This window comes from Apiospora kogelbergensis (assembly GCF_038363985.1).
Source record: "Apiospora kogelbergensis strain CBS 113332 chromosome Unknown utg000007l_segment0_segment0, whole genome shotgun sequence".
In the NCBI taxonomy this organism is placed as follows: Eukaryota; Fungi; Ascomycota; class Sordariomycetes; order Amphisphaeriales; family Apiosporaceae; genus Apiospora; species Apiospora kogelbergensis.
Genome location: NW_027117424.1, coordinates 3,907,695 through 3,919,211, shown reverse-complemented (window position 1 = coordinate 3,919,211; position 11,517 = coordinate 3,907,695). Strand labels below are relative to the sequence as shown.

General features: G+C 58.5%; 2 protein-coding genes across 2 annotated transcripts; both read right to left on the bottom strand.

Moving 5' to 3' along the window:
* Positions 1-312: 312 nt before the first annotated feature.
* On the bottom strand, positions 313-8,933 carry PG998_011681 (Type I Iterative PKS; the record flags this gene model as incomplete). The annotated part of the gene is made up of 5 exons (XM_066878497.1): positions 8,808-8,933; positions 8,269-8,740; positions 5,252-8,196; positions 4,288-5,182; positions 313-4,195 (listed from the first exon to the last, which is right to left on the bottom strand). The coding sequence occupies exons 1-5, from the start codon at positions 8,863-8,865 to the stop codon at positions 313-315; spliced, it is 8,253 nt and encodes a 2,750-aa protein (XP_066727551.1). The 5' UTR covers positions 8,866-8,933.
* A 1,738-nt stretch (positions 8,934-10,671) lies between these two features.
* Positions 10,672-10,908, bottom strand: PG998_011680 (uncharacterized protein; the record flags this gene model as incomplete). Its single annotated transcript, XM_066878496.1, has 1 exon — positions 10,672-10,908. One exon carries the CDS (start codon positions 10,906-10,908, stop codon positions 10,672-10,674), a length of 237 nt encoding a protein of 78 aa, XP_066727550.1.
* Between the last annotated feature and the right edge of the window lie 609 nt (positions 10,909-11,517).

Below are 11,517 nucleotides of genomic sequence, written 5' to 3'. Positions count from 1 at the left end.
AAACCTTATTGCCGCTGCTCCCCCAGCGATTTTGAGGGGCCTCCAATTGCCGACCAAAGAGCTCAGACTACCATGAGATACGGAGCATCCCCAAACTGACCCTGCGCCGGGGGCAACATGCTGCTTTCTTTCAAGCGCCTACTCCAGCTCCAATCAGGACTTGTTGATAGCCGTGGCTACAGACCCAAGTAGCTGTGGACATGTTTCTGAGCAGTATGTTGTAGATGTTCGACACGCCAAATTTTGCCATGTCAATGACACCTGCTCTTTGTCGTTGATGCTGTTGTTCTCGTCTCTCACAACCATCCTCATTCACCCCTTCAAAGCCCTGTCCACAACCTCCTCCGCGAGCGACTTGATGCTCAGCCCCGCATCCAGCAGCCGCTCCACCGACACGTTCGCCCTCAGCGCCTGCCCGAACCAGCTCTTCAGCTCCGCGGCAAGCAGGCTGTCGACGCCGTGCTCGGCGACGCTCTTGGCCGCGTTGACGCTGGCCGCGTCGACGAACAACATATCCGCCACCGTCCGCACAATGCCGTGGACGACGAGCTCGACCGTCTTGGCCCGGCTCGCGGGCCCGGCGCTGACGCCCTGGTCGAAGGCGTCCCGCAGCTGCGCCACGGCCGACTTGCCGGCGCCCGGCGTCGTCTCGGAGCCGCTGGCCGCCGCGCGCTGCGAGTCCTCCATGGCGCGCATGATCAGCGCGACGCGGCCGTCGCCGTACCACCTCGGCGGCGGCGGCGCGTTCGCAGCGGCGGCCGCCGCCGTCCCTAGCTTGGCCAGCGCGGCCGGGTCCATGCAGGTGTAGAGGTTGGCGGCCGACAGGGGGTCGGTGTGCTTGCCGATCCACTGCGAGGCGACCGTCTTGTAGGGCACCGAGTAGAGGAAGGCGGGCTCGAGCTGGGCGAGAAGCTGGTGCTCAGAGATGACGAGGGCACGGTTGCGGGCGTACATGTCCTCGATGCCGACTGTCTGGTCGCGGAAGTCGGACCCGACGTCGGCCACCAGGCCATACGACACCGTCGACGCCGGCAGGCCCAGGTTGCGCCGGTAGCGCGCGAAGTAGTCCTGGAAGTTGTTGGCCGCGACGTAGGCCGCCTGGGCGGGCGGGGCCCAGATGGACTCGGTCGACGTCACCATGACGAAGAAGTCCAGCGGCAGCGACTCGACCGCCTCGTGCAGGTTCACGGTGCCCAGCGCCTTGGCGGCGAAGCCGTCGCGCCACTGGTCGATGGTCAGCTTGTCGAACGTCAGATCCGTCAACGACATGGCCGCGTGCACGACGCCCTTGATCGGCTGGCCCGAGGACTCGGAGACGGCCTTCAGGGCATCTTCGCGGTTGCTGACGTCGCACATGATGCAGTCGATGCGGACGCCGCGAGCCTCCAGATCCTTGACCAGAAGATGCGCTTCCGGCGTGGTGAGACCCCGCCTGGAGAGAACCGTGAAATCACGAGCGCCGCGGTCGACCATCCATCTGATAATACCACGGCCCAGCCCACCAAGGCCTCCGGTAATAACGTAACGAGCATCAGGCCTGAAAACCATGGACTTGGGCTCCCTGACCACCTTAACCTGGGACTTGGGATTCTGGAAGGACACCACGAGCTTGCCAATGTGGACGCCCTTGGCGAACCCGACGAGGGTCTTGTCGAGCTCGGCAATGTCCGAGCAGGTGACCGGATGGATAGGCGTGATGAAGCCGACCTGGTAGAGGTCGTTGACGGCCTCCATGAGCTCGCCGCCGAGCTCCGGGTCGTTGTCGAGCACGAGGTTGAGGTCGAAGGAGGAGAAGTTGGCATTCTTCTGGAACAGCTCGAGGCCCAGCTCCTTGGAGCCCAGTACATCAAGTCGCCCGACGTCGACCAGGTGGCCCATGGGCGCCAGGGCCTTGAAGGCCTGGTGCAGCGAGTCGCCGCCCACGGCGGTGCTCAGGATGACGTCGAAGCCGCCCTTGGCGCCGCACTGCTTGGCGGCGCGCAGGAGCGCCTTGGTGTCGCGCGACGAGAAGATGTGGTCCTCAGGAATGCCGTTCTCGACTAAGAACTTCTTCTTCTCGCTGCTGCTGACCGTGCAGTAGATCTCGCCGCCCTTGGACTGCGCGACCTGGATCGCCGCGAGCCCCAAACCTCCGGTGGCTGATTGGATCAGCACCTTGTGGCCCTTGCGGATACGAGCCACGTACTGGAAGGCGTAGACGGCGGTGGCGTAGACGAGCGGCATGGTGGCCATCTCCACTGACTTGTCGGTAGGTCGCAGCTTCTGGGCGAACGCCGCGGGGACGCAAGTGAAGTTGCCGAAGTGGCCCCTGCCAATACCGTAGACGCGGTCGCCCACAGCCAGATTGGTCACAGCGGATCCGACTCTTGTGATAGATCCGGCGTATTCCGAAGAAAGGTTGCTCCCGTCAGCATCGAAGCGACCGGACGAGAGACCCAGATCCTTCCAGTTCAGGCCAACGGCCCGGACCCTCACCTCGATGTGGTCGGCCGGGATCGGCTGCATCATCTCCGTGTAGGCGCGGAAGTACAGCGAGTTCAGATTGCCCGGCGTCTCGAAGGCCGCGCGTACGGGGCCCAGCTTGCCAAGGGAGACCATGTCGTAGCCGCAGCCCGAAGGCGTCTTGATAGGCTCGGCGTAGGCGCCGAGACCGGTGTCAGGCACAACGCGGCTCACCCACATGCATCCGTCCTGCCAGGCCAGCTCGCGGTCCTTGGGCTCTCCATCGTCGGCCGAGGAGCCTTCGCGGTAGAGAGAGATCTCTTGATCCACGACGCCGCGGGCCAGATCGAACCGCTGCTCGTCTGCATCATCCGCCTCCGCGAATTCGAAGTTCTCGGCGTCAATGTCAATAGAAAGGAAGCGACCGGTGGGGTTCTCCGTGGCAATGGTCCTCATAAGTCCGACCATAAAGCCAGCAACCGCGTTGCGGCCCTTGACCATACCGCTCGAGGTCAGCCAGACCATGCTTTCGGCCGTCTTGGCGAGATACTGGAACGCTTTGAGGCGCTGCTCGTCACCCAGAAGGAGATTGTCTTCGGTGCACAAGAACGCCACCACGCGCGCGCCAGCCGGTACTGTCTCCAGAACATCTTCGAGGAGGGTTGTTTTCGTTGCGATGCCGCGGTGCTCGAACTCTTCAGCAACAGTTTTTAGTAACGGCGGCTGAACCCTATCGGTACCAAGTAGAAGGTGCACGACGCCATTAGTGGCTGGGGTGATCAGTCCATCCATATCGTTCATGTCTTTAGCAGGGCCTGCTTGCTCGACATTGTCCGCAGTCTTCGTGGAGACGATGACCGAAGTGGTATTGGTCGGGCGCTCATAGTCATCCAAAACCAGTTCCGCGCCCGAGAAGCCCGCCTTGCGCAGGAACACGTCCCAAGTCTCCTGGTTCATAAAGGGGCCCTCGGTGCGTCCGTCATTAGTGCCGAGCCAGTAGCCCGCGAGCGTTCCGTAGAGGAGCGTGAGCAAGACGCGCATGCGGGTGTTCTCGACCAGCACGAGCTTACCGCCGGGCTTCAGGAGGCGGTGGCAGTGTGCCAGGGTCTTGTCCATGCTTTGTGTGGCGTGGATGGTCTCGCAGGCGACGATGACGTCGTACACGGGCTCGAAACCGTTCTCGAGCGGGTCCTGCTCGATGTCCAAAACGGCGTAGTTCACGTCACGGTATCCAGACATGAATCCTTGCTGTGCCGACGTAAGGAAACCGGCCGAGGTATCAGTGAAGGTGTAGCTGCCGTACCGCTTGATGCCGTTAGGTCCATGCAGAGCGCCCATCGTCACACGTGTGGCGGATCCCGTGCCGGCTCCGATTTCTAGGACGCGCATGTTGGGGTTGGTATGGCCAAGGCAGTCCATCACATTCGCCAATTGGGGGAAAGCACCGCTGATGACATGTCCGACATCGTAAAGTGAGTTCAGGAGACCACCGGGAACAAGGACGTCAATGCCGGAATTGTGACCAGTGAGGATGTCACCGATGTTCTTGTGCAGACGCTTGGCGGCCTCGACTTCAGGCTTGTCACCTACCTCCTCGGACAGCTTTCCGAGTAATTGGTGTCGCTCTTCGGGGGACAGCCTCCGGGCGTGAACCATGTTGGGTCGCTGGTCTTCTTCACCGCAGTGCTTAAGCCAAGCGACCCAATGCTGCAGTTCCCCGTTGGGTTGAGGTCCGTCGCCACCGCGCACGAACCTATCGTAGATGTCCATTGCCACCAGGCAACAGATCATGTCAATGGCCTCCAGCTTGGCACCGCCGGCCTTGTTTTCAGACGGAGGGGGAACAAGTCTCGCATCTGGCGGTTGTTCAGCTTTCGGATATCTGGCTTCCACGCCACTCTAGTGAAGGGGCTGCAGAAGGGCTTCTTCGCCTCAATCTCCTTTGCCGACTTCTTAGACTCCTTGAAGCCAAGGCATCGGAGCCTTTCCACATGCAGCGCCACCCGGCCACCCTTGTCCATCAATTGCAAGTCAATGTAGGCGCCGCGAAGACCCTGGATCTTTCCCTGAGCCACAGCTACGGCCGCTTCACGGCCGAGTCCGGCGTTGACATACATCTGCGACAGATGCACCGGAACGAATGCAGTGCTGGCCTTCTCCACCTGGCCACCGTAGCACGCAATGAGGCCCAGCTGGAAGGCGCCGTCGAGCGCGGCTGGGTGGATCAGGTACTTGGACTCGCCATGCATGGTACCCTCGCTTGAGTTCAGCTTGATATTGGCCTGGGCAAGGCCGCGGTACGGGTCGACCCGAAGGTCCGAAAGGGGCTGGAAAGTCGGTCCGTAGCCGAGGCCGATCTCCGCGAATTTGTTGTACCAGGCGCGGGTTTCCGGGTGCCGAGCGTCCATCTCGGTGCTCATAGCCTCGATCGCATCGGGCTCGGCCACATCGACCCGAATCGTGCCTGTGCAGTGCTCGGTCCATTCGCTCGAGTCGCGGCTAACGGAGCTGATGGCGAAGCTGGCCCATGCAGGGGACTTCGCGGTGGATCCCTCGACCTGGGTCATGCTAAACATGACCTCGATGCCGGCGTCGTCTTCTGGGAGTCTCAGCGCAGTCTCGATGTCGAGCTTTCGAAGAGAGAAACCAGTGATTTGAAGCGCATCCGGTATTTCTTGGTAAACTCTAGTGGCAGCTTCTATTGCCATAGCAATAAAACCAGCAGCTGGTAGGACGGCATCTGTTTCGAAGAAGGAAATTGAGTTAGTAAATGTGTTCTCGTCGATTCATATAGAAATAGAGCACTCACCCGGAATCAGACGATGATCACTCAACCAAGGCACATCCTTGAGCCGGAGCATATTGCGCCATTGCGGCTGCAATTTGCTGGTGCCCGGCAACTTGGATCCAAGCAAGTCATGCCGGAGCACCTTTCGTAGTCTGAACTCCTTGCTGGGCCGACTCTCATAGTAGCTAATAGGCCCGTATGAGAACTGGTACTTCGGCAAATCGATGGCGGTGCATCCGTGCGAGAGACGGCCCGGTTCCTCGTCCATAGCGTTCACTGCGGCCATGTCAATCTCGGCATTGAGGCTGAACAGCGTTCCCGCCAACGAAAGCACCGACTCCATGCCTCTGGTGTTTCGCTGGAGCGTCGAGGCGTAGGGCACCAGCTTGCCGGCACTCTTCAAGATCTGCTCCAGCGGGCCCTTGAGAGTGGGGTGCGGGCCAATCTCGATCAGCACGTCAATGGTCTTCTCGCCGGCAAGGGGCAGAGCCATCATGTTGGTAACAGCCTCGGTGAAACGAACGGGGGACTCGAGATTGGCGCGCCAGTAAGCGGCCGTAAGGTTTTGGCCGTCGCTCGCCATCGTCTTGTGTGGTGTGACCGAGGAGACCCAGGGGACAGGACGGTATCGATTCGCGGGGTTGAGAAGTCCAAGCTTTCGGATGCGGTCGATGCCGTCTAGAAGTATGGCACTGTAGTCGTTTCCAAGAGCCTTCATATGGCGAGAGTGGTAGGCGTTCCCGGCGGTAGAGAGGACCCGATTGAACACGCCATCTTCCGTAAGCTTATTCGAGAGGGCCATGATGGCGTCCTCGTCTCCAGAAAGAGCGACGCTGGCTGGCGAGTTGAGAGCCGCAGCCTGGACTTGCTCCTCCCACCCTTCCAGGTAGGGAGCTACTTGTCCAGCACCGAGGCCCACAGCCAGCATGGCGCCCTTCTTCCGGTTCTTGGCGACGGCCTGTCCGTGGAAGTAGGCGGCGGTGATGGCCTCGGCGGCGGTAATGCGGCCTGATGCGTAGGCTGCTGCCATCTCACCCGCGGAGTGACCGACGACAGCGACGGGCCGGACGCCCCAGGAAGCCAAGAGATCGACGACACCGATTTGTACTGCGGTACAGACCACCTGTGATACGGCGGGGGATTGCACGCAGTCGGGCTCGCACGCGCCCGACAGCACATTGGCGATCCGCCACATGGTCGTCGAGGTGCGACCCGGGTGGGCATGGGCGTGCAGGACCTGGTCCAGGTAGGCGATGACGGTGCGGAAGGCGGCGTACTGGAACAGTTCCGCGCCCATGGCGTGCCACTGCGTGCCCTGTCCCGAGAAGACGAATGCCAAGTTGCTGGCGTGGTCGGGGCTGGTGAAGACGCGCTGCTCGAGAGCAAGGCCTGATGCGACGTCATCCTTGTCCACGACGCGGAAGGTCCGCTGCTGGAGCCGCGAGCGCTTGCATCCTAGCGTGTAGGCGATGTCTGCCAACGGCCACCTGCTGCTGGTTGCGGATAACGCGTCGATGTTTAGCTTGAGGGATGATGCATTGTGAGCTGAAAAGGGGAGCAGGACCAGCTGGCGCGTCGTCGCATCAGCCTTCATGGTCTTTTGCGGCCCTCCCGCGTTATATCGGACGGGGCATGTGAGTGAGGACATTCCACTGTTTCCGCTGACGGGAGCCGGCGAGGTGAGAGCAGCGCTGCCGAAATAATCTCCGTTGAGAGACGCCCCATTGGGACCGGCTGTGGGAGGACGGGCACTATTTGCATTAGAGCTATGGAACATGGAGCCAAGCTTCGAGGTAACCCAATCCATCGAAGCATTCTTCTTCTTGTCCGACACAGATTGCGTCTCAAACTTATCAGACTTATCGGACTTAGTGAGTACCCTTGACTTGCGTCTGGATATGCGGCTAATGGAAGACTGACGGCCAATCGCGGGAGCGTTTGAAGAGCCACTCGAGTTGGCACTGGTTTGGCCATTTGCTTGGCCGTTCGTGCTGTTCATAGCTGTGGCGATAGGTGTGCCAATGGTCGCGCTTCTTTGCAGCTTGGGTATGCCACTTGGTCGGGGTGGGCTGCTGGGCGGGTTGACCGGGTTGACCGGGTTGGTTGCGCTTCGAGGGGCGGCGGCAGGACGTGCAAGAATGCCGGGTTTGGTGTAGCCTGGCAGCACCACATTGACATGGTCAATGACGCAGTGCCCATTTGCACCTCCAAACCCAAAGGAGTTGATGCTCGCGCGACGGAGTTTGCCCTCGGGCCATTGTGCTGTGTGATCCCTGACGACTTCCACTCTCGCCTTTTCGAAATCGATGTGTGTATTGAGATCCTTCACTCCAAATGTTGGTGGCACTTCTCCTGCTTCTAGTGATAAGACTACCTTCATGATGGAAGCGATCGCGCTTGCTCCCTCGGTATGGCCTAAGCTCGGTTTGACAGAGCCTATCAGGAGGCGATCTTTGCGGGCTTTTGACCTTGATGAGGCGAAGACGTTGCCAATCGCTTCGACTTCGATGGGATCGCCTGCTTGTGTGCCAGTTCCATGGCACTCGAAGAAGGCAGTATCTGAGAAAGGAAGGTTCCCCGAGTTTTCATAGGCCCTCCGAATGACATCCTCTTGTCCCTCGGTACTGGAGCGTGTGATTCCACCGGTTCGGCCGTTGGCGTTAATGGCTGTGCCGCGAATCATGGCCCGAATCGGCATCTTCTCTAAAACCGCTATTGACGACTTCTTCAGATATATAGCCGCAAAGCCTTCGCCGCGGGCATACCCGTCGGCCGAGGCATCAAAGGTATGGCATCGCGACGTCGGAGACAGCGCTCCAAGCTTGTCCAGCACGGATTGCAGGCTGGGATCGGTGATCCAGTTGGCCGCCGCCACTATCGCTCCATCGCAATCACCATTCCGAATGGCGCTGACGGCCATATGTAGGGCGTACATTGAAGATGAACATGCTGTGTTCATGGCCAAACTGTGAAGAGAGGTTAGCGATGGACGCCTCCGAAGCAGACATGGCCCCACACCACGGTTGAGAAGGACTCACCTTGGTCCATGGAGATTAAATATATAACTAATACGATTGGCCAGAAGGCTGGCATCAGCGCCAGTCGCGGCGTACGACCTGGGGCTCTCCCAATCACGGGCCTGGATGAGGGTGTGGTCCAAGGAATTGCTGCCGATGTACACACCGGTACGGGAGTTTGAAATGCTCTCCCACGTCTCGCCTCCGTTCTCGAAGGCTTCGTAGACGACCTCGAGCAGCTTCCGCTGCGACGGGTCCATAGTTTCCACCTCGCGGGCGGTGATGCCGAAGAAGGCATTATCGAACAGGCGCGCATCCTCTTCTACGAGGAAGCCGCCTTCTGTGCGTAGAGAGCCCGGACGGTCTTGATTCGGATGATGGAATCCCTCGGCGGAGAACCGGGGCTCATCAAACTTCCGCCAGCCGTCCTTGTTGTTTCTCAACAGCTCCCACAGCCCAGTCGGGCTTGTCACGCCACCGGCCCAGCGGCAGCCTACGGAGCGCCATCAGTGCCTCTTCTCTTTAAGTTTCCAAGTTAGGTAGATCGGGGCTTCGCTTACCCATTCCGACGATCGAGACCGGCTCATGTTGACCCTCGAGCTCCTGCATTGACTCCATATCCGCCTATGATGTGGAGGTTTCTGTGTCCTTGTTGAAAGTGGTGTTTGGGGTTGGAAGGCTTCTCTCGTCCTCGGTGGAGGAAGCCTGCTCTTGGGTAAAATAGCTGGCCTGACAGAAAATGCGGACCAACCCAGCGGCGCGCGCTCATATGAAGATGGGCATTGGGCATTTTCTATCGCCAGACGTGTTCCCCTCTTCACCGACCCTCTGTTCCCACTGCGCATCTTTGCTCCCGGGCTAGTCGACCCTGGTTGACACTTGGATCACTGTCGTATTTGGTCGTGTCACTAGTCGGACGAGATGCATGATTCCCCTAGGCGCTGTATGCGGCGTTTCGCCAGCCGGCTAGCCTGATGCGGGCCTAGCAGACGTACAGTGGCGGGTTTGCCGGCCGGGGCCCTGAAAGCTATCGGTCAATCAAACGCATCTGCCGGCCCGCAAGGGCTCCATCGCGACCAATCGCGGAACCCTCCAGCCAGCAGAACCAGGAACCACGAACAACTGTGCGTAGGTTTGAACAACGTGTCGCTGCAGGGCGCCATCACGGGCCCACCTTCCAAAATTCCTTCGTCCAGCTGGCGACCGATGCGAGCGGCATGCGATCATGGCTGAATAGCCCAGGTGAAAGGACGAACCCCATCCTCTTTGACGGATCGTCCATCTAATAGGAGGGGTAACAGTAATTTTATATAACTCTATATGTTGGTTGGTAACCTGCAGGCCCGGCCGTTTGATTTCCTGTCTTGTTACCCGTCTGCGGCTGTTGAAAACGAATCTGACCTTGGCCTGACCAAGGACATCGATATCATGAAGAAGGCCGAACCCTTCATCAAGTTCTTCTAGTCGAACAGGGCGTCGGCTCCTACCAATTCCACCAAGTCATCTGCTCCCTGGAAGAAGGCAGAGTATTGGCAATTTCGGGGAGTCTGCACGACACCCTCGAGAACCTGCAACACCTCGTCGATGGACCTGCTTGCGGCTTCCACGTCGTTCTCGAAATGATTTTATTCACGTTGGGGCAGGCCGACGACGAGATCTTCCCACGGGATCTTGCAAAGCAATCTGGGCTCGGTCGCATCATTCGCATCCTGGAGAGACAGAATCTTCAAAAGAGGCGCGGTCAATGGCGCACTGAACTGATGGCCGTGTATTGACTTATGGGGCCAAAGATCAGGCATTGTTGGATTGCAGATTGGGCGATCAGGTCGACAAGATGGTCAAGGCGGGCGTGGAGAACTAGCGGTGCCAACCTGCCCTTCGGAAGCGCCCGTTGCAGTCCGAGAATCCACCTGCCCTTCTTCGTCTTCTTCTTTTCTTCGACGGTGCACGGCGTTCCCATTTTGCAGTGCTACGCCGCCAAACATCGCCGAGTCAACTGGCATCCATTGCTAAGGGGCTGGCTGGCTGGCTGGCTGGCTAGTTGGCGGTAAAGCACGCATTGGCAGGCAGGCTTTCCAACCTTCTTCACCGCCAGTCGTGGACGATGCTTACAGTGTGTGACTAATGACAACGAACAGTGGAGAACAACGTCGTCGAATTTGAAGGACAACTTTCCCCTGTCCCAGTCTCAAACGTCGCGGTTGGATATTGGCGGTGACAGCGGACGTACTGCCATCATCGTCGCTCAGGTAGAGTGATCGGGGTTCTTCCAGAGAGACTTCCAGAGAAAGCAGCAGAGATTCGTTCGGTTGGGAGGAAATGGGGGGAAAAAGGATTGATGCAAACGGCACGCGACCACGGGCGCACGGGCGGATACTTGATCTTGGTGCACCCCACTTTCCACAGCTGCTGTTTTCCCCCACCTCAAATTCGAGCTTCAGAACGGACAACCGGTACCAGGTTGACGGCAGTATGCTGAATCAACCAAGACCAGAAGCTGCTGACCGACAATGAACTCAAATACTGGACACCACCTGGGCTGATGGCGACGTCATCACCGCCATGTGTACGGCCGTCGCGCCTTTCAATCAACAACATCGTGATGCGCAAGCCAGGGACGACCTTGCGCTGCTGGGAGCCTGGGGCGCACCAGGCGGACATAGTCTTGGTCACGATGATCATTCGGCGCCAGGCAGCGGATTAAGGTCGTGCTCGACGTCTCTTATCCAGAAGAACAATCCCAAGTACGAGTTGCGCAAGGTCATGATAAGAGCGCGTTTCGGCCTGCCGGAAGCACTGATCAGTCGGTAGACTAGTCTTATGAGATGCGAATGGTTGTGGCTCTATGTTCAAGGTGACTGTTCTCATAACGAATGATAGAATGATAGGGTATGCATAGTTGAGCGGGCAATCCGTTTGAAGGGGAAACGAACGATGCACAATTTGCATCGCAAGTATTCATGTAATTTTGTACCCATGAGAGGACTGCCTGCCTTTTTATGAGCGTTGATGAAAAGGGGTAAAATAAAGAACTTCCTACATCAACAAAGTTGACATCTCACATTGCCCAGGATGTTGAACAATTGTCCATAACTATTCGCTTGATCAATACATATATATACACAATTCCCTAATTTCCAAGTTACTCCGTGCTTCTGGGTTTATGGCAGAGCTCAACGACGAAGCAAAAGGATTTGAAAAGGAAAAGGATGCAAGTTAACCAAAACCGCAGCCTTATAGACATCACTCTCCGCTCGAACCTGATGCCTC